This window comes from Fringilla coelebs (genome assembly GCF_963513975.1).
Source record: "Fringilla coelebs genome assembly, chromosome: 1".
Lineage (NCBI taxonomy): Eukaryota > Metazoa > Chordata > Aves > Passeriformes > Fringillidae > Fringilla > Fringilla coelebs.
In genome coordinates this window covers 65,634,395-65,661,363 of record NC_140028.1, presented here as the reverse complement: position 1 = coordinate 65,661,363, position 26,969 = coordinate 65,634,395, and the positions used below count along the sequence as shown (strand labels likewise).

Below are 26,969 nucleotides of genomic sequence, written 5' to 3'. Positions count from 1 at the left end.
ACAACACACTGAGCAGTTGCAAAAGGAAGGGTCTTTTGTGTTCAGTCATGCACCCAGGAACAGTATGTAGGGTTGCAGTACTATTATTGAGATAAGAGTATGAAAAAAAAGAAAGTAAAAGCATAAGGGATTGATCAAGTTATGGTAAAATTCCAAAGTCTGTTATGGGGCATGGAACTGGTACTTTGGCCTTAAACAGCACTAGTGAACAGAAGATGAAATCAGTATATTAATCAGTCTTTGGAAAGAAGGAAAACCCATATTGTGTATAACTAGCAGGAAAACAAATTAACTCCTTGCTAGCTGATACAAAGTCAATGGTTACTGAAAATACTTGTATTTTAAAGCCCAAATGCTGCATTGCAATAACACTCAGGAATAGATCTTTTGTGCAATATGTTGAAGAGCTTATTCAGCATCAAATGCCTGGGTTTTTCTCTGTTGACTGAAAAGGTCTTCTGTGTTCATGTAATAATGTCAAGGGTTGTTTGGGCCTAATTTTTTTTTTAATCTAAAACATACTAGTGCCAAGATGAAATTTAAAAAACAGTGCAAAAAAACCCTAAAAGTGGCTCATTACTTTCTTGGTTTCATTAATGAGCTAAAAGTTAATTTAATCAACACTAATTATGATTTAGAAGTGCTTCTGTACCATATAGCATAAGGAAGCCCTGAATTTCAACAAGAGACACAAGTCAGCCATCAGTAGATTAAAGAGGCATTTATCAGTAGATTAAAGAGTGACTCATTTGATTAGCTGAGCTTCTTCAATTATTGGGGATTTTTCTTCTTATTTTTTTATTATTGAAGAACACTTCATTTCACGCTTTTCTCTTTTTAGTCAGCATTGCAACTGTCTGTCTTTGAGAGGGTTAAAATGCTTCTCCTGAAGTTCAGGCCTCAGCTACTGAGGACTAACCTCCCCGGGGTGGGAGTGTTGGCAAACTGGCTTGAACAGCCGAATCCATGTCCAGGAGTTTCCAAACATGCTCCAGCACATCCAGCAAAGAAAGGACAGAAAGTTTAGTGAAAGACTGGAGAGGTGCCATTGCCTGCATGGCAGTGACAGTGTCTTTGTTGTGTCTCTGCTGAAGTCCACAGGAGCCCAGGTGCAGGTGGCAGGGGACATGCTGCCCAACTCGACGGAGCGCGCGGTGACCATATCCGGCACTCCCGACGCCATCATCCAGTGTGTGAAGCAGATCTGCGTGGTGATGCTGGAGGTGAGCGGGCACCCTGCCTGTCCCTTCTCACTCAGGAGATGCTCAAACACATTATTAATAATTGTCAATTGCCATGGGTTCCCCTGGGGTGCTGCCTGCCCTTCGTGTGCCAGGGATTTCCAGAGACTCTGTTAAACTCAGCTTTTCCTGGTGTTTGAGAGCCTCTTGCAGCAAGGTTTAGCAGTCAAGGGCTGTAATGACATTGTCAAACAACAGCCAAGTCCAGAACAGAGCTGCAGTCATTCTGAAAGAAACACATTTTATTCTGATGTAGAATAGGGCAGAAAACATCCAGGTCTTGTTTAAAGTAGAAATAATTCTGACCAGCCAGGACTTTTTGTTTCCTTAGGGTCAGGTCATTGCATCAGACCAGTAAGTTTCATTTTGATGGCAATTTTTTAGCCCTTAGATTAAATGATACACAAAATAAATGTATATAAAAATCTGGGCCTTTTAACCCTTGCTGAAAATGCCCATAATTTCCAAGCCATCGACCATTTTCAAAATTGTGCCCCTGTTTCATGAAATGCCTTAACATGCTTAATGAAGCTTCATAGCTTCATCTGACAGTGGCAGTAAAGAAACCACGGGTGTCACCATTGCCTGTTTTGGCCATGCACTCAGGTCCTCAGCTCCTCCCTTGAAGCCCCGACAGGAGGCATGCTTTTGGTCTCGTGGGGTGGAGGGCAGGGTGGGCTGGGCTGGGTTTCCTGCATGCCTTGTTGTCTGAGGCGACCACTATTTATATAAAAAGAGACATCTTTTTAATACAAACTCTGCTTCGTTTTACATTTTGACCGCTTTGTGTTTTTGTCTGCAGTCCCCACCCAAAGGTGCCACCATCCCCTACCGTCCCAAACCTGCCTCTGCACCTATCATTTTTGCAGGTGGCCAGGTAAGAGCAGACACCATTTTGGCTTCAGCTGGAAACCACACCGTCCTGGCCCAGCCTCAGCCAGCGCCTGTTAGTTTTCAACTTTTACTCTTTCTTGCCTGGTATAGTATTGATGTGCTCTGTCTACTGTGTGTGCTTGCAGTTTGCGGGACAGGAGAACGCTGCATTGCAAACTTTACACAAAATTGTGACGACCTGGTATTTTACCAAAATTTAGCATTGACTTCTCTAATTAAGAAAGGTTTTCCCTTCTGCAGATTGAGAGGTGTCCAGATCAGGAGCTCATTGAGGGGGACAGCCCTGCCTATTGTAGTGGTTGGGGTTTTTTTTCCCTTATCTTGCAGCTTGCTACCAAGTAGCAATGGAATTCTGAGGTGGCTGCATCTACTTACATGCAAGTGTAGACCTTCCCAGCCATGGTGTGGAACAGCCTGATTGATAACACAAGAACAGCATTCCTGTTTCTTTTTTATGTAAAGAAGTTGATGATTCCTCCTTCACCTTAAGCTGTATCATTCAGGGTGTATCTCATCTGCCTTAAAAAACCCACTTGCAATTGGTTTTTCTGTGTCTTTTAGTAATGTCTGAAATGGGTCTGCAGTGTGTGACAGAGGCATAGCAGGAATGCTCTGCCATCATCCACTGCAGGGGGAATGCAGCTTTCACTGAAAAGCCAGTGATGAACAGAGCTGATAAATACCCTAAAAACACCATGGGAAGGTCACAAGGGGACCTGTGTAGTGGTAGAGGAGTGAGATGCCGCAAGCCCTGCCTAACTCAAGGGGAAATCGACCCCATAAACCCAGCCTAGAGGCAGGCAGACATCTCTCTACTCAGGATTAACATATGTAAAGCCCCTCTGGCAGCAAGGCACCCACACCCAACCAGATCTTTTCCCCAAGGTGATGCCAAGGTCTCTTTTCAAGCATTAACCAATTACCTGCATGGTGGAACATCTGCAGGCAGGGTCCCCCTCCCACCCCATCAGCCCATCCGAGGTCATCACCCTGTCACAGGGTGTGGGCTGATGGCACAGTCTGTGTCCCACCTTAGGAAAGCTGGAGATCATGAGAAGTTGGACATGGAGTTCCTGGTGGGGCTGAGTGCCCAAGGTGCTGCTGGCATTGTTGGTGTGACAACCCCTGCCACCACAATCTGCAGGTGTTTAAAGAAGCTCTTGCACAAGAGCACACACCTCCCAAGCATATGCCAAAATGCTTCTGACAGCCCTTGTCATGAACTGTCTCTGCTTTTTTTTTTGTCTCAGAGTTTTACTTTCAGTTTTCTAATGATTTGTTCTGATGTATATCTAGATTTTTATAATCTGGATGTAGTAGCTTTCATCATGTTTGAGCCTACTTCTGTTACTTGTTGTCATCAAAATAAGAAATCTGCTTCCTTAGTGACCAAAGCTAAATTGAAATGTAAAATAACATTCCAGAAACTGGTCTGTGACTGAAAGTTCAGAATAATTTACTCCATGTATGTAAGTTTACACTGCAGTGCTGTCCTTTAAGAAACATGTGTGTGTATATATATGCAGCAGCCCATTCTATCAGTGTTGTAATTGCCTGTAAACTGCCTTCAAGGACTGTATATGGTTTCTCAAAAGCACTGAAACTGTTTGCTAGAGGGTGCTGAGCAGTTTGCATAAATAATCGAAAGTATCCTATTTTCAGGTCTAATAGCTCTTGTCATCTTCAGTTTTATCAGTTAAAAAAGTGTTCTCACTTTTCTAATGCAACCTTGTTGGTGTGAGAAAGAATGTAAGAGGCAGACACCTTCTGTGTGCTTTGAATTTCTGTGTGCTCTGACTAAGCAAAATTTTTAAGAAAATGCTTAAGGTGTGTTTGGACACCAGTTTGGAAAGCCACTTTAACCAGGTTTCATAAGTGGAAATTAATACCAAAAATAAAATTTTATTAGCAGTGTTAGTTCCATTCAACATTTCAGCTAAGCTATCAGAAGTTATTTTTCTATTCTAAATTATATCATAGCTATCTTGAAAGAATTTTGTTTGTTTAACGCTTAGTAAAATAAGTAACATTCACAAAATATAATCTCTCGTTTTCCTTAAGAAGTTGGGGTTCTTCCACTCTAAGTATTGTTTTTAATTCTCTTGTGCTTCTTTGATACTGCATGGCATAACAAAACTAAAAGGAAACTGAACACTGCCCTGCTCTTCCCCTATTGTTATTTAGCATGTGCAATGGTTAAATTGGAAATTTCTACCCTGTGTGCTACACTGGTGTTTAAATGGGTACTCAGAGGGTGCAGCTTTGCTTTAAGTCTCTCACCATTATGATGGTCTAAAGTGAGGGAGATGTGCAGACCAGGTGATCCCTGCTGTTACTTACATCAGTAGGGAAGTTGCCCTTGACTGTGATGGAAGCAGATCCATAGCCCATGTGCTCAGTGGAACATTACAGGACAGATGCCTCAGTAGCCTCTAATCAGGCTTGAGTTCAGCAAGCCCCAGCCCTTAGCCCCAAAAACACATGGTTCCCCTGACAAGGGCTAAAGCAGACAGAGACTCAAGCTAAATCAATCAAATGACCTTTTGGCAGCCTAAGAAGTTAAAACCTTTCTTTCTCAGGTTTTTTTTTTTTTGGGGGGGGGGGTATGGGTTTTTCTTTTTGTTTTTTTTTTTTTAGTGGGGCCCATCATGTCCATTCTGGTTTGATGGTTTTCATGGGCTACCTGTAAACTACAAGTAATCCTGGTCTGAGCACTGAATGTTCATTGGTTTTGTTACTTCTCCAGTTTGTTTGCTTCTTCTATGTACACATGGAAGTATGAGGGAGCAGAATGATGAGGGAAGGGGTGGCCTCTATTAGGTTTGCTGCTGACTTTTTTGTCATGAGTTCTTCCTGGTTTGCAGACCATTGCTTGGAAAACAGCCATGCAAATATGTTCTCTCAGCTGGGTTTGAAGTATGGCTGAGACCAGAAAAGACACTTGAGACCCAGCACAGAGGCTCAGACACTGAAGCGTGGTTTCCAAACCCACTGTTTGCTCACAGACCCAGCTGCAACCTCCCTGAAGCTGCTGCTGTGCTTGGCTGAGCACAGAGCACCCCTCCCCTCGCCCCTTCCCACTGAGGTTGTCCTCATTTAGTGAAACAGTTAAACAAGTTTCACTTGCTTGAATACATGTTTCCTTTAGACCCACTGATGACAGTGATCACTTGTTTTTGTGGAATGGAACCTTTTCTTGTGATATATAACTCATCAGTGATGGCCATCCCGTATAGATACGCATGCATGTTTGCCCATGAGCCTCCCACTGAGCCTGGTACACACAGTTTTCTCCCTGAAAACTGCTCATGTGCATAATGTTTTCCAGATTATGGCCTGGCTTTGTAACTAATTTAAAAACTAAATTAAATGTTTCTTCTCCAGAAGGGAAATTCTGCTACAGAAATGTGCATCATGCGGTTGAGACATTAAAGGTTTTAATATCTGAACTCCATTAAATGAATTGTTTTATCATTTGCAGAGGATTCATTACTTTCTAAGAGGCCTTTTGTCAAACAAGCATTTTGCAAACTAAGCTAATCAGCTCTGTTCCTGTTTATAAATCTCCCACTACAAATATTTATGTTATAATTTGTCCTTCTGCTTTCCTGCCTGTCTAAGCACAAGCATATTAATTTTTTTCCGACATGCCATTCCTTTCATACATAATAGAAAATCATAAACTCTCTGTAGTTTTTTTTGTAGGCCACTGCAGAGAGTTGAACAGGACCAGCAGGAGAGACAAAGGGCTGTGCTAACTGGTGCCAGGCATGCCACCATATCCCTCCTCACTCATGTGCTTTTTTGCCCCCACATCTCACCCCAGTACTGCCAGAAATTATGCCAGAAACTACATCCCTTGCACTGCTTCTGCAGCGCAGAGTGGCTGGATTTGGAGAGAGGATATCTGGCTTGTTGTGGAAGATAAGACCACCACCATGCTGGGGGTCTCCATGATGCTCCTGTCTCCAAACTGGCCTGCTGGCCCTGTGCCCAGGCGCTGCAGGACAGGCTGCCATCAGCACACAGGCTCAGCTACCCACTGGCACGGCAGCCTGGGCATGAACTCCATGAGATGCCCCATGAGGTATCTGTGGCTGTCAGATGAGGTGGCTCAGAGCTGGCTGGCACATGGCCCTGCAGACATGTAGCACTCAGGAGCTGGAGGACAGGGAAGGGCGTCCCCTGAGCAGGCCTGTCCCCTCCTCACTGTGCCTCTTGCTGCTCTGGCATCAGCATCTCCTAGGTGCCTTGGTGTCTCACTCGCCACCCCCCTTGCTCCTTGACCCTCTCAGTGTCCTCAGCTCTGCTCCTGGCAGACAGAGCTGGACTAAAGAGAGCTCCTGAGGGCCAAGAGCCTCAGAGCTCGGCAGTGGCACTTGGGGTTCTCTGCTTGCAAGGGGTACATGGGCAGCCTGACAGAGACCTTTCTGTACCGTGCCGAGGGTTATCAAGCAGCACAAGAAAATTAAACCTCACTCAGTGTGGAAAGCAATGCAGGTGGCATTTGCTGGGGGGGGGGGCGTGAGAAGCTTTTCTGATGAGAACAGGAGTGCTGCTTGTCCCACCTGACTAACGCGTGTCTTAACTGTGCTTGTTGTTCCCAGGCATTCACGATTCAGGGGCAGTATGCCATCCCTCATCCAGACGTGAGTCCAGCACATGTAAATTATTCCCTTTTTGTTCCTCTCCCTCTTATTTGTTCTGGGCAGCATTTGCTTTCTACAGTTAGCAATAAAGACATGGCCTAAGAACACCTTTCCTGACCAACATGGTCTATAGCCAAGTGTAAGCCCGGCTACATCTCTTACCTTGTGTAATAATTGCTAGAAAGTACAATGGCCCAGGAACAAATGACAGTTATCTTGATCTTTTTGCATGTGATATATTTGAGTTCTTTTAATATGTAATTCTACAGTAATTAGTTAATATTAACAATAGCCATTACATGTAATAACAGTAGAGATGTCATTTATAACCAGTTTGGTTTTTTTTTTTTCTCTACAGTAGATTAGAATTAATGATTAAACCTTTTATTTTTCAATATAATTTTAATTAATCCAGTTTTAGAACACGTAAGATGGTTTCTCTGCTCTGAAATAATTCCATTTGATTGGTTAGTTCTAATTTCCCATCCTGCCCTGCAGTTGACCAAGCTTCACCAGTTGGCTATGCAGCATCCCCCCTTTACTCCCCTTGGGCAGACCACCCCTGGTTTCCCTGGTACGTACCCATGACCCCCTGGGGATGACCTTCTTCTTAACAGCTTTGTTTCCCGTGGTCATTACATCATTTTAATAATAAATGTGGTCAATGACCAGCAATCCTTCTGTTTTTACACATTAATCTCTCTTCTTCCCTCCCGTACCTCTGTTACAGTTCCTTTCATCATTACTAAAATGTGCTTTGTTTGTTACTTTTATTAATCACAACTGCTTCATTTGTGCCCTTGGCTAAAAGCCCTGAATTTCTTCTGTTCGGTCCTTGCAAAGTTATTGTGGACCATACAGTATGTACCAGTTGGTTCTGAGGGAAGTGCTTGGGCATGCTTGTTGTCCATGCTTTGGCGACATGGATCAGAGAGAAGCAAACATGGGAGAACAGTTTGTGCTCAGGGCACAGAAACACCAATTAAAGAAACTATGGCATTGCTGAGAGTTGAATTCTTGTAGAGCCAGAGCTCTCAAGAGAGCATCTGTAGTCACCATTGCTGGGACAAGTGCCTCACTTCCTACTAGATAACGCAGATACAGCTACAAAATGCAATGGAAATTTAGTTAAGGACATAAAAATTTGCTCCCTACTTAATAAAGCTGAGGCTGAATTATTGACTGAAGAGTGCAAGCCTGCAAATGAACATTTTTACTGTGCTTCACAACACACATGCTTGGCATCTAAAAACTTCACAGAAGTGCATCTGTACTGGTACATGCTTTGTATGGCAAATAACATTTTATCACATACATCACAAATCCTGTGAGCAACTTGACTGCTTGATACTCAGTGTGAAATAAGCTTGTGCAATTCATAATTGAATATAAACAAATAAAATTAGTCACTTTTTAATAGAATATTTATTTTTTGTATATTCTAGTTAGAAATTACTATTTTTGGCATGTCTTTAAAGATTATACAATAAGCACCAAAAAAAGAGAAAATAAGAGAAAGATTCATGACATCAAAACATACTTTTGTTTCTTTGTGATATATCTGATAAAATACCTACAAGTAATACTAAATGGCTTTTCCTAGCTTTGTGTTTTCCTTATTCTTGTCATTAACATCCTGCTCCTTAATCTTTTCCTGGTTATATTTGTGAGATGTACATTTCTGTAATGTTACTGTATGTTAGAACAGTAATTCCATTTTTCCTGAGCATTTTCCTTTTGTCCACCCAATTTACAAACAAATGTATGCAGCTTAGAGTACTTTGTCCATTGCCCTTCCAAAATTACCCTCCCCAACATTTCTTTAGCAACTAATCCCACATATAATTTTCAGATTTTCTTAGGTTAATGTCTTTGTCCCTATTTTATTTTTTTTGTAATTTTTCATAAACATGTATTTTGTTCAGCTAATTGTTCATTTGACATCCACTTTAATTTTCCATATTCTAGAATTCCTAGTAGACAGGTCCAATTTCAGCCATACATTAATTTCTCAATTGATGTGTTTAGAACAAGCTTCAGAGACTTATTTTTAGAGGAAACTCTTCATTTTCTAGAAGCTTTTTATGATGACCCTGTGGAATCTGCCCTGTGACATTTGTTGCTTTGATGGGTTAAAGGTTAATTAAAATAAGACTCATTTAAAATTAGCCCAGCCCTCTGAGTTTTGCATCCTTTGCTTTCTTTTCTGTTTCACTATCAGTTCTCTATTTTTCTTTGCTCCTTTCTTTTCTCTTTTTTTTTCTCTCCTTTCTGTATGTTTCCTTCTCTAAAATTTCATTTGTTGTGTCTTGCCCTTCTTGCAAACAGCTGGCGTAACATTTTCCCTCTGTCCCCTGAATAGGACTGGATGCCACTACTCCAACCAGTTCCCATGAACTTACTATTCCCAATGATGTAAGTGGACCAATAGTCCGTATCTCTTTCTCTTCTCTCGCTCCTCTGCCACCAGAGGGGACACCTCTGACCTTTGGCTGACCTGTAAACGGCAGCCCCCAAACAAATTGTGCAGCACTCAGTCTGTGGGGAGGGGCGTGAGGGGTTGGTGAAATACTGGATGGCAGCGGCAGGAGTGACTGTCCCCTCTTGCGCCCCCTGGTGACAGTGCCACGGGGCTTCACTGGCTTCATGAAAGCCTGGGCTCCCAAAACTCATCTCTCAGGTGGCACTGGCACGGGTGGTCTCAGCAGAGGGGCCAAAGGGGTGGAAGAATGTGCAGCCCCGTGTGCTGTGTGTTGGGTTGGAGTCCTCCATGTCCAGCTCCACTGAATCCCACATTTACCCAAGATGGCATTTTTCCTGAGCCAAAAAGCTACTTTGGAAATGTAAAGGTGCAGTATAAGGGTTTCTTTAAAAAACAAGGACTAGGAACACTCCTGCTCCAGCAGCTCTGGGTTGGTTGGGATCAACAGGCCCAGTGTCCGTGAGCAACATGGTGCTGAATCTTAAACCGTTCAAAATGCCCAACTGATATGCTGGGCATCACATAAAAATGCCTTCCCCTTTAATTTGATTTCATTGCAGACAGGGTTGGGGTCTTTTTTCACCTTTCATTACAAATGAGTCACTTGGAAAATGGAAGTATTCCCCTCCAGTAAAAAAAGCTTTGAAGCATGAGGGGATCACAAATAGAAATTACATTACTTAAGAGATACAATATTGTGCAAGCCCTATTAAACTCAGTGGCAATGATTTACAGTAAGAAAAAGATAGAGAACCACAAAGTGGAGGTGTGAGTGCTGTGATTCATTAAGCTTTCTGTTACATAAAAAAATCCCTGCTGATTTATCAGTATTTGCAACCAAATTCATATTAAGTTGAGAATTTTTTAGGAGCACCTTCTTTATCCTTACAGCACAAGTTTCTTAATTTCCCTTTCGGACAAATGTTGTTCTTGCCATCAGAGTTGTAAATCCATGGTCACTCTTCTGACTTATCTTGTTTTGGGGTTCATGGCAGAGAAAGGGAGGGAGAAAGTTGGCCCTGGGTCCTGTAGTGCCATACAAAATTTTTAAAAACCATCAGTTTCTCCTCCACACGGTGGGAAATGCCCCAGCTCAGCACTGTCCATGCACAGCAAACACGTATCTGCCTGATGATTCTCACAGAAGGCTTTTCTGGCTACGCAGCGTGTGTCTTGCTGTTGCTGCTAAAGGAGCAAAGCCAAGGCTAAAATGGGGTAAGGCTTAGGAAGAGCCTGCAGGAGCTCTCCAGGTGGTGAGAGGGAGTTCTGCTGTGTGTATGGTGTCAAGGTGTGCAATAGAGGAACAAAAGGGCTGTGCTGCCCACCTGAGCTCTGTGTGCTCCTGTCTGCGTGTGCATATCCAGGGCTGCAGAGCAGAGGGAAGAACTGGCTCTTGTCCTGTTGGGTAGCAGGAGCTGCTTGGCAATTTCACAGGTGCCTTCCCTGGGGTCTCCCAGTGTGACCATGCGTACTGGTGTCCCATGTCCCCATCACAGCTGCACTAGGGCTGCTCTCCAGGCAGCCCAGTGCTAAAAATGTATTTGTTTTTGTCAGCAGTGGTGTGACCAGCAGGACCAGGGCGGTGAATGTCCCCCTGTGCTTGGCTCTGGTGAAGCTGCACCTCAAATGCTGTGTGCAATTTTGGACCCCACAGTTCAGGAAAGACACTGAGGTGCTGGAGCAAGTCCAGAGAAGGGCAGTGAAGGGTCTGAGCACAAGTCCCATGAGGAGCTGCTGATGGAGCTGGGGTTGTTTAGCCTGAAGAGAGGAGGCTCAGAAGGGACCTTATTGTTCTCTGTAACTACTTGAGATGAGACTGTAGGTGGGTGGAGGTTGTTCTCTTCTCCCAAGTGAATGATAGGAAAAGAGGAAGTGGTCTTAGGATGTTGCACCAGAGGAGGTTTAGATTGGCTATTAGGAGAAATGTCTTCACTGCAGGGGTGGTCCCAGACATTGGAACAGGCTGCCCAGGGAAGTGGTGGAATCACCATCCCTGGAAGTTTTCAAAAGGATATCTGGAAGTGTTCAGATGGACACTGTGGATGTGGTACTTGAGGACTTGGTTTAGGGGTGAAATGATGGTGCTGGGTTAATCATTGGGCTCCATGATGTTAGAGGTCTTTTGCAACCTTAATGATTCAAGGAGAAATGAGGATATGAGGGAGACAGAGAGAAATGAGGCAGTGCGGGAGCAGGGTGGGAAGGCACAGGCACCATCAATCAGATGCTGTGTGTGGAGGGAGGTCAGGGTGGGAGAGGCAGCAGCAGCTGTGCAGCAAAGCCTGCATGGGCAATTTGACTTTGCTTTCCTGATAAGCATCTCCTAGTCCCAGTTTTGATGGGCAGGCTGTCGGCATGGCACAGGGATTGTTTGTCTGGCTGAAGGTGAAGGAAGCTGTAGGCCCTGGCATGGAGCTGCAGTGCAGCCCTGAAGCTGCCCAGGGTTTGTCCTCTGCCTGCTCCAGCTCCAGGGATCCCCTGTGCTGCACGAGTTCCACAGCTTTCTTAACATTTGTGCTTATCTGTGTAAAAGTCCAGCACACATGAGAGCACCATGAGACCTGCAAATACCCACATGCTTTGCAACTACCAGAGAAATCAGTGTATAGCTACACGTGCTACATACTTTTATATACTTTTAAAGACCAAGATAATGATAAGCATACCTCAGTAAGAACATACATGACTGAGCAAAACCAGATACAAAGACAATGAGGAGATGAGAGTTTAGCCTAGTCTACAGCACATAGATATTAATACCCTTTTACAAATTGCATTTCTTCATATTAAAATAAATTTTCCTCATTCCCTCTGGCATTTAGGCAGTGACAGAAATTTATTTTTCTGTTATTAATAATTTCTGTAAAAACATCATGCTGCCTTCATACAATATGCTGACAATTGCAATTAACCTGTTGCTCAATAACAAAGAGATACTGGAGAACAAAAAAAATTTACAGAAAGTTATTTTTCACATGCCAAAAGCTGAGCCTTCCTCTCCAGGTAATGAATTCAGAAGATTTGCTTTTCTAGGTTTTTTCATAACTTCTGCGTAACTCCAAAAAGACAACAAAGAGGACACTTCTCCCAGTCCATCTCAGAAGTCACCTTGGCCTTTATAGTATCTCATTTTGATCATCAAAGTCTCTTACAGGGGCATTTGATTGTCTTTCTTTTCTTGCTGGGATCTTGTCTGTCCTTCCACTGCTGGTCAAGTTACACAGTATAAGTGTGTTTTACCTAAATCTCAGAATAAAGTGGCATAAACAGGTCCTTAAAAGAACCTTAAAAGGAAGAAGAGATGGCACCCTTGGGTGTAGATAACAGATGATTTAAGATTTTGTAATTCAATACCCCAAAAAATCCATTGAGAATAAATGAACAGACCAATAATAATTTAAAAATCCATCTCATAAAAATTAGGCATATTTTGCATATATGTGGGAGAGGCAGGGACAAGCAACTTACCCCACAGAAAGCACCAGGAACATTTTAAGGCAGCTGTAAATCTGATCACTACTCCATAGCAACAGAAGTGTCAATCCATCCAAGATGGACTTGAAGAATTGCCTTGATTTCCCTATGGTACCTCAAATAATTCCCTGCCAATAATTCCCAACCCACATGTGCAAAATGTTCTCAGAGCAGCCCACATTTTCTCAGTTTTCTATATGGCTTATTGCAAAGTCTGTGCAATTATTATGGTCCAGATTTTGCATTGTTGTGGCAAGGCAATTTCATGACATTATTATTGTGTTGTTCTTAAGAGATAGAGTAGTTAGGCATCTTTTTTCCAGGCCCTGCTGCAAGTTTGTAAAGAACTATAATCTGCCTCAGGAGATATTTCCCTCTATAGAGTACTCTGCCCTAGACCTTCTAGTTAAAAAACACAAAACAGACCGACCCAAACCTGAAACTAAGAGTTTCAGCCTGTATCTTTCTGAAAAGAGAATGAAGAGCCTCATTCATGATGAGCACCTGCTTGCTCAACTAATGCAGAGGCTTTGCCAAAGCAAATAGACTGGCTGTGTTGGCAGCTGGGAAACAGGAGGAACCACGAATACCTGTCAAACCCTCTGCTCCTGACAGCAGATACCAAGTTGTAGAGGCTAATTCTTGGCCCTTTTTACAAGCACTACATTATAAGAAAGGAAACTTATTCTTTTTCACCAGTGTTTAAAATCTCCATGACATTTCCTGTGGCAATCAATGCTCTGCAGCATTGAACCCTTTTATTAGACTCTGTCAGTGCTTCAGCATTACAGGAAATTTTTATATATATATATATATATATATATATATATATATATATATATATATATCAAGCATTTATATTTAGCATTATGGGGAAAATAAAATAATGGAAGAGAGGTAGCTGAACCAGACATGCCATAGCATATTGGGAGAAACAACCAGCATCAGTAATTTGGAGGTGGGGGGAATTAGAGGAGACCTTCAAATCCCAGCCTTTAAGAGTCCAGACTCCTAACTCAGTTCTGTTTCCATTCGTGCCAGCAGAACTTTATCAAAGAACAGAGTAAAGCTAGAAAAGGGCAAAAAGCAGAACATGTGTTTTAGGGTTGGCTTGTTTGGGGTTTTTTTGGCTCAAGGAGAAATGAGGTATGTTGAGGTTGAGGAAGACAGACAGAGGTGGTGTAGAGAAGGTGGAAAGGAAACCATTTTTACTTGATGCTCACAGATCAAGAAGGAGGGTACACCAGCTGAAATTTTCAGGTGTGCAAACAAATGGTGATAATTAAGACATCAGCAAGCTCTGCAAGTCACTGCCATGGCCCTTGGACAGCAAAAGGAGAAACAGGTTCAAAAAGGCAGATTGACTATGGAGCATAAAGGCAGAGATAGCAGCTACTGCTCAGGTGGTTTGTAAGCCTTAGGAGAGAATTGGAAATGCCAGCAGAAATTTTATTTTACGCCTCACACAGACTGCTGGGCTTGTTGCTCATTTGTTGTGAGCTGTTCAGCCAAGTCTTGAGAGAGTCAAAATATCTATGCATATACATGTACATACTGTGTGTGTGTGTGTATTTACATGTGTGTATATTATAGATACTTAAAATGCAACTATTCATAGAGTGGATGAATCACAGAGTGGGTCAGGTTGCAGGGACCACAGGGCCATCTGGTCCAACCTCCCTGCTCCAGCAGGGTCATCTTAGAGCACATGGCACAGGATCATGTCCAGATGGTTCATGAACATCTTCAGTGAGGGAGACTCCACAACCACTCTGGACAACCTGTGCCAGTGCTTGGTCATCCACACAGTGAAAAAGTTCTTCCTCACATCCAGGTGGAACTTCCTGTGCATCAGTTTTTGCCTATTGATTGCCTCTTGTCCTATTGCTCGGCACCACCAAGAAAAGCCTGGATCCACCCTCTTGGCACCCTCCCTTCAGATTCTGATATTCATGAGGTCCCCTCTCAGTTGTCTCTTCTCAAGGCTGAACAGGCTGAGTTCCCTCACCCTTTCCTCATAAGAGAGGTGCTTCAGTCCTTTACTCGTCTTTGTGGCCCTGCACTGGACCTGCTCCAGGAGCTCCGTGTCTCTCCTGTCCAGAGTAGCCCAGAACTGGACACAGCACTCCAGACGTGGCCTCACCAGGGCTGAGTAGAGGGCAGGATGGCTTAATTTGATCTGGGCAGTTATTTATTCCTAATGCTCCCCAGGATCTCATTGTCCTTCTTGGCCCCTAGGGTACACTGCTAGATCATGGACAGCTTGTTGTCCCCCAGACCCCTGGGTCCTTCACCACAGAGCTGCAGGTCAGCTCCCACATTTGTTGAATTTCAGACAGTTCCTCTCTGCCCATCTCCACCGTGTCGAGGTCCCTCTGAAAGGCTGCACAGCCCTCTGGGGTATCACCTCTCCTCCCAGCTCTGTGTCATCAGGGAACTTGCTGAGCAGAACTCTGCCCCTTCCTCTGAGTCATTGATGAGCAAGTTAACACTGGGTCCAGTATTGAACCTGGGGGGACACCACAAGTGACAGGCCTTCAACAGGACCCTGTGCCACAGATGATTATATTTATTAGTAAGTACAGTATTAGACTACAGTGTATAGTAGGCTTGGTATAGTCTGTGGTGGGTTTGGCTCCTCTTCCAAATGGGCCAGACATGTTTGGATGCAGTTTGACATGATTCCATCTCAGTGCAAGGCATCTCAGGAACGTCTCTTTATGTAAAACAAAATGCCCATAACTGAATGTCCCTTGAACTTCTAGAACACATCAGCTCTTGAATACTCAGATGCTGCTCAGATTTCAGTGTAAGTAACATGTAATGAGAAAGGCATCCCAGAGAGAGCCTAAGCCCTCAGCACTATTATCCTTCCTGCATGGCAGATGGAGTTGTGTGTTCTGCATGAGCCGCAGGCCATGTCACAGCTTAAAGAGGGTTGCCTCAGCAATGAAGGGTGACTTTGGAGAGCTTCAGGCCAAAGGCTACCAAACCTCTCTTCCAGACACCAGCATCACCAGTGTCCTTGACCTGTGTGGACTGAATCCTCACTACCTAACTCAAACTCAGCTAGGAGATGTCACATTCTTTGCACTGACCCACCTGGGTGACAAGCTGGGCATCACTGTGGACCCACAGCACCTACAGGTGGCAGCTTGCTGAGTGACCCCAGCAGGTGCCTGCTCTGGTGCTCTCCTCTCCTGCCCCAGCTTCACTCCCTGGAGGCCAGTGAGACTGAGGCATCAGAAGCAGAGGCTTAGGGATCCCTGTGCTGCCCACAGGTAGCCAGTGCAGACACACTGGTGTGCACACAGACAGGCCAGAGGCTTCCTGGTGAAGCACACACCAGTCCTCTGCACTAGCATGTAGTCACACACCCAGAGAGATTCCCTGGGATTAGGACAGGGAGCTCAGCAAGGCCCTCCTGTTGTAACAGGATGGGAAATCCTGTGTGCGTTTCCTGCCACCCCATTTTTCCCCCTCGTGGTTGCTCCTCTTGTGCTCGTCAAAACTTGGTCTTTGTTTCAGCTACCTGGGTATCCACTTTGGCTTTCTGTTTGTCCCTGAGTGTGAAGCAAGGATTGCGTTGGGAGGTTTTTCTTCTGTTGATAAAACATGTGGACAACGTGAATCTGTTTCTGGCCAGTTACTCCAAGTACTACAGTACCACAAAGGGTAACACATCAGAGCCTGAAGCAGCAGGAAGAGTGGGAGGGGAAGGGCAGTCTCTGTATCTTGGCATATCCTTCTGCAAAACTGGCAACATTATCCCAGCATCAACAGACCTGTAGAGCAAAGTTTCTGTTTTCTACTCATTCTGGCCATGGCTGAGCTTCTCAGCACCCATCCTTCCTTAACACAGAACAAAACCCCCACTCCTCACCCTTACAGAAACCAAAACATCTCAGCCTCAGGTGCTGGCTCCGTGCCCACTTGCTCCTGGAGGCTCTCCATGCTGGAGGAAAAACACCCTGGCACACATACACAGAGCTCAGGCTCTGTTCTATTCACAAAATGAGAGTTTTGGTAAGTTTCTGTAACGGAAGGCAGACAAATTTCAGTATCTTCCTATGCCTTTTTCTGCCTGTAGTCAGAGAGCTGTAAATCCCACTGACTTTAATGCACAGTACCTCTCCAAGCAAGAACCATGTGTGCCCAGGGAGGTGTAGGGCTGTCAGCACTCTGGAAAGGTGCAGAGCCACACACAGCAGCTGTGGATGGTCAGCCTGACTTCTGGCTGCTGCTTTTGGCTTGCTGCTGCCACTGGCAAGTGGTTTGGTTTTCTCAACATCACAGCACGCTGTCATTTTCTGCCATGGAGACAATGAAATAGTCTTGAAACACCAGAAATAAGATCCTGACTTAACCATGTAGCAGCAAAACTGGATCTAGAGGCATATGACCGTAGAGACACTAGACTGCACTAGAGATTCCTTCCAAACAGCAGAGCAAGAATCTTTTTGTTTTGCTGCTAAGCTGCTCATAACCATCTTTTTAGCAATACTACAGATTGCAGTTAAGTGGTTTTTGCTTGTGTCTGTGGCACTAATCTCAGTCTTTGTCCCGCTCCAGTTAATAGGCTGCATTATTGGCAGACAAGGCAGTAAGATAAATGAAATCAGGCAGATGTCAGGAGCGCAGATCAAGATTGCTAATGCCACAGAAGGCTCCGCAGAACGACAAGTTACAATCACAGGATCCCCTGCAAACATCAGCTTAGCACAGTACCTCATTAATGCAAGGTAAGTTGGCTTTGTAAGTGATCATGCTTCTGCGAGATTGCTCTGTCTGCTCTCCGGCAAATGTCTGTCCTGGGTAGATCCAGAAAGTTGCTTTGCAGTGTCCATTTTGCGTAGTATCACTCAATTCCTAATGGTTTGTAAAGCCTGTATCATTAGAACCTGGGTTTGCTGTTGGCTTACATAAAAAGGAGCTTAATCCAGTGCAATTCCAGCTATATGTTGAATGAAAAAGCTGCAAAATCTGAATACTCATATTAGCATCCACCTAAAATATCAGTGCGTAAATTAAATTAAATGAAAATCATAAATTGTTTAGAGGGAAAACACTTTTCACAGACCCATTTTACTATCCTGAATGGCAAATATAGTGAAACAGATTGCAAAATAGATTTAATTTACCAAGTAGAAATTGCCATTCAGAGTTCATAAACTGACATTAGGTTGCTGAAGAAGCACAGGATTTACTTCTTCAGAGACAGCACCACAAATCAGAAGCATTCCCTAATGAAACAGGGTGAGACTATCTGCTTCTCCACTTCCTGGACCCAGAATTAATGGAAGCACTGGCTGTTTACTTAAGCCATGGTGATGGCTTAGGTCTCTTAACAGTTCTTATATGATTATTTAGAAAAATATTAAAATTGAGCCCACTTTTATTTGCAATTATGAGGAGAACAAAGTGCAATGGATATAGTGCTATCTCGTGGATCTCCTTGTAAATGCTGGACTGAAGCAATATATGGTGGGGGAGGGGAATAGCTATGTATTTTATGACTTTTTTTCTTTTATTTTCTTCCCCCCCCAATTACTGTGATATGAATCAAGCTTTTGTGTTTACCTGTGTTTGCTGTTAAGGTAGTACAAAGTATGTGATTTATGTGGGAGCTGCAGTCACAGCAGGTCTATGGCTCCCTGTGGTCCAGCCTCCTCTCCATCCCAGTTTTGTAGAGCACCAATGCAATGGTTGGAGTGGAGGAATGGGATGTTTGTGCAGCTCTGTGTTATAGCAGACAAAAACACTGCTTTTCATAATTTAGTCTGAAAGCAGCTTTCTAGGGAAAGATACATGTAGGGGTGGCATTGTGAAAACTAAGATAAACCATTTCCAGAATCTTTAAACAACCTACAGCTCTTTTGATTTATATTCTTTGTAGCAAATATAAGTCACTTCCGTAAGCCCTGTAATCAAATAAAAATGTGTTCCCTCCTTTAACCCTTAAGGATATGTTCTTCTCTTGGTGTTCAGGGATTCCCCACACATCGAGACGAGAATAGACCCCTTCATTTTTAGTTGCACAAACACCATATGGCATGCATCTGGATCTCGGAAGATAACAATTTAGGATCTTGAAGACAGCTAAAGCATGCAAATAAAATAATGTACTTATTAATGGAGTTGCAGTGAGCTGCTCACCAGAGACAGAAACTCTAGTGAACAAAACTGTTTGACTCACTTTAGAAAAATCTGTGAACTCTCACACTTCTGTTGATTTCTGTTTAATGGTTCTTGTGGTGCAATGGGATCTATATGAGGTCTTTTAACATACTTTCGCAAAGAAGAAAACTCCTCAGCAGTCATATACCATGGATCTCTATCTATACCCTGTGAAACCAGAAACAAAGTATTTTGTTCCTGTTAAATTTCTAGATAGAAGTCATTTGTTACCATCATCTACAATAAACCATCATATATTATTATGTACCATGTGTTGGAACTGTATTTAGATGAAGTGACTTCATTTGTAAATGAAGACTCTTAAAGTAATGTGTACTATATTAAGCTGTAAGGTAACATAGGCAATTAAGGTGGTTTTTTCATTTTAAAAAGCAACAGTGTTCCAGACCTCTCCTTTCACATGAGACATTGCTCTCCAGCCAGGTGCCACCACAGCAGCAGTGCGAGTACCCCCAGTTCACACTGGGATAGGACTCAGAAGCTGTGAGGCTGGTGGGAGGTTTGCTCTAGTGAGGTCTAGGTGCTGGGGCAGGACAGAGGTGCAGAGCCAGGCTGCTGCTGCTGCTGCTGCTGCTGCTGCTGCTACTGCTGCTGCTGCCTCTGTGTGCTGGGAGCCACCTCCTAAACCTGCCACAGGTGATGCTGACTCTTTTAAAGACAGTGGCATAAAACAGCTTTGGGGAAGCGATGAGTACAGCACCCAGACTGTCCAAGTGTGGCCTGGTATGTGAAAATAATAATTACAAGAAATAACAGCCATATAAGCATTCAGCATAAGGTAGATCTTTTTCTCCCCTACAAGATCTATTGTTCACAGGAATCGGTTTCCAGGGCCAGTATTTCTGCATAAACCCATGTCTTTCAGCAACATAAGATGTAAAAAACCAAAATTATCTATTTACAGTGTTCCTGAAACATATTGCGTGTATCTTTAAGCTATCCTCCAACCAAAGTTGCTGTCTATAGAATAATTTATCAGCTTGCTTTAAGACTTTTATTGCAATCTGGTGTTGGATATGTACATAGTATATTCTAAATTATAGATATATAAATATATTGATATCAAGACAGAGATCTAAATCCTATAAAGTATTGGTTTGATTCTGTATTGCTTACCCGAGCGCTGGCCTCTGTATGAATAGAGCGTGTCTTAGCTTGTTTGCAGTTGAAATGTCTTTTTTTCTGTAAAGCCTTCTGTCTCTTTAACTGGTCTCCACTGTAGTAACAAGATTTTCATTACCCAATTCCATCTTCTTGCTTTTATTAAGATTGAACTGCAGTTTAGTTTTTCTGTGTAATATCTGACTTTGGATTATAAATGAATTTAGCCAGCAGCACTTGCTCCTTGTTGAAGGGCAGTTTCCTGAAGGTATTTTTTTATGAGAAGTTCATTCACAGACCCAACGGGACTGCCAAAGCCACACCTGCTCTCTTCTCTTCGCCAGTTTCAGGTAATGCAGGATGTGGCCTTTAGTGTATATATTCAGCAGGTGCAGGCCTGCAAAGGGACAGTGTAAAATTGTCGCTGTGAAATTTTGTATGATGGCTGCCTCATCCCCTTTCACGTGCAACATTGTTGCATCCACAGTTGGTTTGGGAAACTACCACTGCTGTGGGACAGCTGATAGCTAACCTGATGAACTCCCACCTTATGAGTTGCCACTAGTTCTCCATAAATGGGAAAGAGGGCAAATTACTGCTACAGTCGTACCTATGAGAGTAAACCAGAGACAGGGAGTTGGAATGGCTGCTACCAACACTAGCATTTTGGCCTGTGGGATCTGTGGTGGTGCTGGTGCGGGAAAAAGCTTAGGCTCAAACACAGCCCCCATCCATATCAGTAAGGATTTTTTTTGTTTTTTTTTTAAATGCACTGTAGACAAATTTGGAGTCACTGAAACACTGAGTCCTGCAGTCCCTTTCTATGGACCTCCATCCCAAAATAATACTGAGTAATACTAAAAAATCCAACTGAATAAACTGAGTTTTTCAAAACATACTGAGGTATCACATGTAGTTCCTACACCCCCAAGCTGAGGATGTACAGTGGAATTGGAGTCTCTGATTCAGTGGTCTTGACATAAGCCCCTCTGTGTGAGTAGATGGTGAGCAGCACAAGGGTGCACTTCTCTCTGCTTAGAAAGTCTGAGTTTCTCATCCATGGGGACAGATAAAGACTTTGGGGTAGAAAAATCAAAACTTCACCTCCCTCAAAGGAGTCTGAATTTCATGCACTCGCTCTCCTTCCCTCCCAGCTCCTCACAGAAGATGCACTCCTTCCAGCTTCCCAGCAAAAGCTGCTGAGGTGTTTATGCTCCAAGAGCCCTCTTTTCTTTGCGGAGAAGAGAGGAGCCCGGTGCTCAAACATTTCCCTCTCTCCTCCACACTCCTTTCCCCAGCTCAGACCCACTTCAGGTGTCCTTCAGACTCGCCATCAGCAGCAGTGCTTTGGGAAGTCCAGTGTTCCCATTGCCTGCGTACCCTGGTAGATCCTTGCATCCTTGCACGAGGCAGGCAGTGTGCTGGTCATTGCTTTTCTCTGGCAGTGGATGGCCATGGGGCTGTTACTCTCCAAACTGTGTCTAAGGTGAGGAAAACAGATGCTTTTCCAAGCCCTGTGGGGGGTGACCATGTTTCCTTCCCAGCCTGCAGTGTGGCTACAGCTGCTCTCCGAGCCTGCTTACCCAGTCCTCAACAGGGACCAGCACAAACCCTGTGCTGGGAAGCCTTCCTGAGCCTGATGGGGTGTGGGAAGAAAGCACCCAGTCCTCTGCATGGCCAGCCAGTAGCTTGCTGGCACTTCACTCTGGAAGCAAGGAGCTGCTACAGCTCCTCAGCTCACCTCAGGAGAAAGCCCAGGAGCCTGACAAGTTAGTAATTGCCAAAAAGACAAGCCCAAATTGACTAGGAATACACATGCAACCATAGCTAGCAAAGATTTTCTAACCCATAGTCCTATTTCCATGCTAGGGCTGCCATAGCTCCCAGCTGGTCACCTGCAAAAAGCATCCTGATATTAGTATTTGTGTTCTTTGCCAACCCAAAAGCCAGTGCACAAGCTGCAACAAGCAAATGGGCAGAGGGAGTATCTAGGCAAACATTTTGGCATACAAAGAAAACAGTGTGTCCTTGGAATTATTGTATTTTAATGTCTGAAAATGTACAGAAAAGCAGAAGTATATGGGCCAAACTCATCTTGCCTGCTGATGGGTGGTGTTAGATTAAAGTGAAGGTGGTTTGATTCCTATACCCTCCCAAGAGCCCATCACTGCCCTGGGCTCGGAGGTCAGGTCAGTCTGGAAGTTGCTGGTGCTGGTGGGGTCTGTCTGAGGATGTGTCTGTTGTATCCATGTGGTACCTTGTGTGTCAGCTGGAAAGCTTTGTCATGTTCACTGTAACCACTGTGCAGGCTCAGAAAGGATGGTATCACTGCTGTGCAAGCCAGGGTGTTCTCCAGTGTTCCTTTTTACTAATTTACTTATAATTAGATTGCATAAATATTTTGTTGTGATATTTTAAAAAAAAAAGTCTGGGGAAAGTATAAAGTGACATGAACACACTGGCTAATCTGGTTTGTTTTATATGAAAAATGCACATTGACCTCACAGTGAATGAAATGAAAAACTAACTCACTTAAAAAAAAAAACAACCAAAACTTTACGCCTTAAATGGAAGCAGCACATTGTTGCTCAGTCTCCTCTCATCCTAGCAAAATGATTAAGGGTACTATTTGTGTCACAAAACTGACAAATTGAAAAAAATTACCAAAACCCCCCGCGTCCCCCTTTCAAAAATACCCTAATTTTGAAAAGCAAAATTCACCATACCAGTGCTGGGGAGTAAACCTCATAGTTATTTTAAGTTTTCTTTTAAGTTTCATTTTTTCCATCTTTTTGCCATTACCTGCATTCTTTAGATTTCTTTTTTTCATATGTAAAATGAATTAGCAACACCCCCATACCCTCTTCCTTTTTCTTTTTTTTTTCTGTTCTGAAAGAACTTTAGAGTCTCAGTAATGTTTTCCCCATCAAATCATGGAAAACCCTTTTGTTATTTCTCTTCTTTAACACATAACATGTTCCTCCTTTGACCCTCATTTTCCCTTTTTTTCTCTCTCTCCCCCTTCTCCCTCCCACTCGTCTGTCCCCCTCGTCCACCGATCTAATCCTGGATCCTGCCCTTTCGTGGTTGCTGTCCTTCCTTCCTTCCTTCCCTCCTTCCCTCCTCCTCCTTCTCCCGGCCCCACCGCCCTGGCTGAACCCTCCCAACCTGTTTGTTCCTCTTCCTCTCTTCGTTTGCAGCTTAGAGATGGCTAAAGTCAGCACCCAGACCGCTTCCGTCACGACCCCTGTTGACCTCAACATGAACCTCTCTCAGTCTGCCACCCCTACCTCCACCCCCACCTCCATGGCCGTGCTGGCGGCCGCCTCCGCCGCTACCGTCAGTACCCCCCCTCCCCTACCAACTCTGCCAACCACCCACTATGCCGTTCCTGTCTCCAGTCTGCTTGGCATGAAAACTGTCCCACTCCTGGCACTAAATGCCGCGGCCGCCGCGGGGGCCACGGGGAGTTTGTCCGCTTACACTGCCAAAATTCCTTCGACGAGCGGGGTTAAGAAATCTGACCGCCAGAAGTTTGCTCCATATTGAAGGGATGAGACACAATGCAAGCTTTGCCAGCTCTGCCAAGAGTCTGTGGTAGATCCTAGTTATCAAGGAAACAATACGGCATCTTTTATTTTCTGTTCAATTGCTAGTGTTAACTGTTGCCGACTCAAGTCGTCTTCCGCTCTCCATAACACCTAACACCAGGCACCACCTACCAACTAGTTCCAACAGCCAGCAGGTGCCAGCCCGGGCTCCTTCTCCCCGGACGCCGTCCCTCCGACGGGGCTGCGCCCAGGGCTGGCCCTCGGCAGCCCCGCAGCAAGGCAGGGCTGCCCCCAGCCCAGCAAGGGAGATACAGTGAAGAGAAGGGAGAAAAGGTAAATGAGGCAAAATGGTGACAGCCGGGTCCTGCTCCGGCAATACTGCCCGGCATAAAAATATACTTAGATCCATTTGCAGGGATCCCTCCAACTGCAGAATAATTCCTTATGGCAAACTGGCATCTCTGATGTATTTCTTATATTGCTAGAACGTGCAAATCTGGCACTTCTGATGATCAGTGCCACTGCAATGCCCTGTGAAGTGCTACTGGCCCCCTCAGTCATTCTGCTGCTCCCAAAAGGCCTGGAGACCCCCATCCCAAAATCCGCCTATGAGCAGGAGATGGCGGTTAGGAGGTACCAACTTCAGGTACTTGTGCATACAACAAATGAAGCTTCCTGGTCTGAGAAAAACTGCTAAATTAAAATGACTGTAAAACAGTAAGGAAAAAATACCAGGTACCTGTGCCTTTCTACATGATTCTTTTAAAAGGTGCAACCATTTTTCTCCACTTTCTAAAAACATAATTTTAAGAACTCTGCTTCAGGGAGGGAGAGAGAGAGAGAGGGAGAAAGAGAGGAGAGAGAGAGAGAGAGAGAGAGAGAGCAGGCCCCTCCTTTTGCACTCAGATGTTTTACATACACCAACACAGTAATTATTCCTCTAAGTACTTCAGAGCAAGTACAAGCCAGATGCCGTCACTATCTTGTATTTCCTTTCGTGTATGGTTTATTCAGCCAAAATGACCATTTTTCATTAGGTTTCTCTACAAAATACATCCGTGTTGAACTCCCCACTAATCATGCAGTCAGGTTGTATGGTAATCATGAAAAACATGCAGCATTTTAGAGGCCATTCAAAGGCTGCTGCCTGGACAGATCCCATCCCTTTACCAAGCCCTTCAGGATGTTCAGATTAACTAAAACGAGACAAGTAATGGCAGCCAAAGCCAAGAGAGCTGGGGAATGGAGTGGCTGGTTGCCAGCTGTTGGAACTAGTTCTTAACTGCATTTTATGTTTGTCCATCCACCTTCTTTTTAATTTCTGTTGCATAACTCAGTAATGCAATATTGCTTTCCTCACCACTTCCAAATCCAGAATCCCATTAGCCCGCCATGTTCATCCACTCTGCACTCCTTGGACACAAAGCTTTAACAATTGAACTGTATTCAGTGCATTTTAATATAAACTAAAAACACAATGCAAATGCAATACTTTTTAAAACATGGTATTTCAAAGTGTGTTATTGTATAGGGCTAAGTACTATCTCAGTATTTTGTGTCATTTCTGTATTCTGTGGGCTTTTCTTCACCTTAGCACCTTTGCACTAAGTTTTGTCACTGTAACCATTTGTAGAACTGCCATTGTTACAATTCGCACTTATCCAAATGGGGTTTTTGGTTGGTTTTGTTGGGTTGTTTTTGGTTTTGTGGGTTTTTTTGTTCATTTGTGGCTTCCTTTCTTCTTTTTTTTTTTTTTTTCCCCTCTTCTTTTTTTTTCTGGTTGCATATAATGAAGGAAAAACTGGGAATAATGTCAAGGTACCGCAGCTATTCAAAAGCTCTAGAAAACTGCTGTAAAATTGTTCTGGATTATTGTAACTGTTTCAATAATTGACATTTAAGAAAAAAAAATCCACCAACCTCTGTGTGAGAAAACTTGCCTGCACTGAAATGCTGTTCTATGCTGGTTGTACTCAAGTGGTATTTTTTTAATAGTGAGAAGATTTTTTTTTCTTTTTTTTTTGCCTTTTTTTTTTCTGTTCTTTTCCTCGTTTTTGTTCCTACATTTTAGGCTGTCTTCAGAAGTTACTGGCCTGGGGGCTCTGTAATGTATCTCATCATGCCCTAGTGCATTAGCCACCAGACAGGACTTTTCCAAAGCCCCATGAGACAATGCTTTCTATGGACTAATCTACAGAGGATTTTCTGCCATTTCTAACTTTCTTATTATTCTGAGACATCAAAAGAAAACACTTCCTTTACTCTTTAAGCAACTGTGCTTCCTAACTCTTGTGTTGCTTTCATTACTGTTCCAGTTTTAACACTGTTGTGGCTCATAACATAAAGCAGAGACAAGTTATTTTCGGGGGTTGATTTTCATTGATGTTCATGCTTTGGCTAATCTGTATACAAGCATGGGCCGTTAGTGTTCTAAACCACTGTATTATTCAGCTAGAGACTCGACAGTAAGTTAAATGAGACGTTTTTATAAATAAATTTTTTTCCTGATTAAAAAACAAACAAAAAAGACGTGGTAGCTTTGTGCATACAACTGTTGTGTTGTTTAAACTTTGTTCTTTGTAACCGAGTTGCTAACTTGTCATTGAAGAAGCATTATTTTATGGATTGTCAAACTAAGATCACAGACAAATTGCTTGTTTTCAATTAATGATTAAAGGTTTCATATCATCACGCTTAAGGTCCCAGTGCTCATTGGGAAACAGTGTAACATCTGTGCAAGACTGGCAACCTTAGTAAGGATGTTAGCCCACTGTCAGGCATGATGAGTCTCTTCAGGACTAGAGGGAGCCAGATTGTGCAATTAGTAGAGTCAGCAGTATTTCTACAAAACTCAATTCGGTTTTTAACAAAGCTGCTCATTGAGAACTTCTCACACTGCATAGAATAGACAAATTTGGCTACATGTTACAAGCAGCCACTGATTTGTGTCTCTGGTCTTTTCCCAGACTTAGCTATAGATCAGATACTGGGAAAAGGAAAACAGGAACAAAAGAATGAACTTGGATGCTGAGTACTGTATTACTGAGGCCCTTCGTAATACATTCCCAGCAGCACTGCCCAGTGGCGAGGCTTCCAGTCAGCACCTTCCACCCTGCCAGGAGCCAGCCCAGCCGCTGGGAGGAGCACAGCAATGTGCAGTAGGATGGGGAATGGAGAGCTGAGCAGGCCCAGGAGCTGTCTCCTGCTGCCCTGACACTGCTCCAGCCGTTCAAACCCTCCTTTGGATCTGCTGAAGCACTGCAGTCACAGCCCTGAGTTCACTCTTCACACACAAGCAAAAGAAAGGGGCTGGCCCTGAGCTCTTGCTGCCTTACAGCATCCCTGGCTTTGCTCTGCCTACCTCTGCTCTTAGGGCACT

The 26,969-nt window shown here is 43.7% G+C and overlaps 1 protein-coding gene across 8 annotated transcripts in view; it reads left to right on the top strand.

Annotated features, from left to right (window-relative positions):
- Positions 1 to 26,969, top strand: part of LOC311160838 (poly(rC)-binding protein 3-like) — a gene marked incomplete at its 3' end in the record, with an annotated part of 136,998 nt that overhangs the window by 100,748 nt on the left and 9,281 nt on the right. For 4 of the 8 annotated variants that reach the window (XM_084217942.1, XM_084217943.1, XM_084217944.1 and 1 more), the window contains 7 exons: positions 1,095 to 1,223; positions 2,044 to 2,187; positions 6,743 to 6,799; positions 7,283 to 7,358; positions 9,147 to 9,199; positions 17,313 to 17,482; positions 23,240 to 23,588. In XM_084217942.1, coding sequence (XP_084074068.1) covers positions 1,095 to 1,223; positions 2,044 to 2,187; positions 6,743 to 6,799; positions 7,283 to 7,358; positions 9,147 to 9,199; positions 17,313 to 17,482; positions 23,240 to 23,588 — 978 coding nt within the window. Of the gene's footprint in view, positions 1 to 1,094; positions 1,224 to 2,043; positions 2,188 to 6,742; positions 6,800 to 7,282; positions 7,359 to 9,146; positions 9,200 to 17,312; positions 17,483 to 18,728; positions 18,848 to 23,239; positions 23,589 to 26,969 lie in introns of those variants that run through there. The other 4 variants (XR_014616607.1, XM_084217948.1, XM_084217946.1 and 1 more) reach the window with 3 other exon arrangements.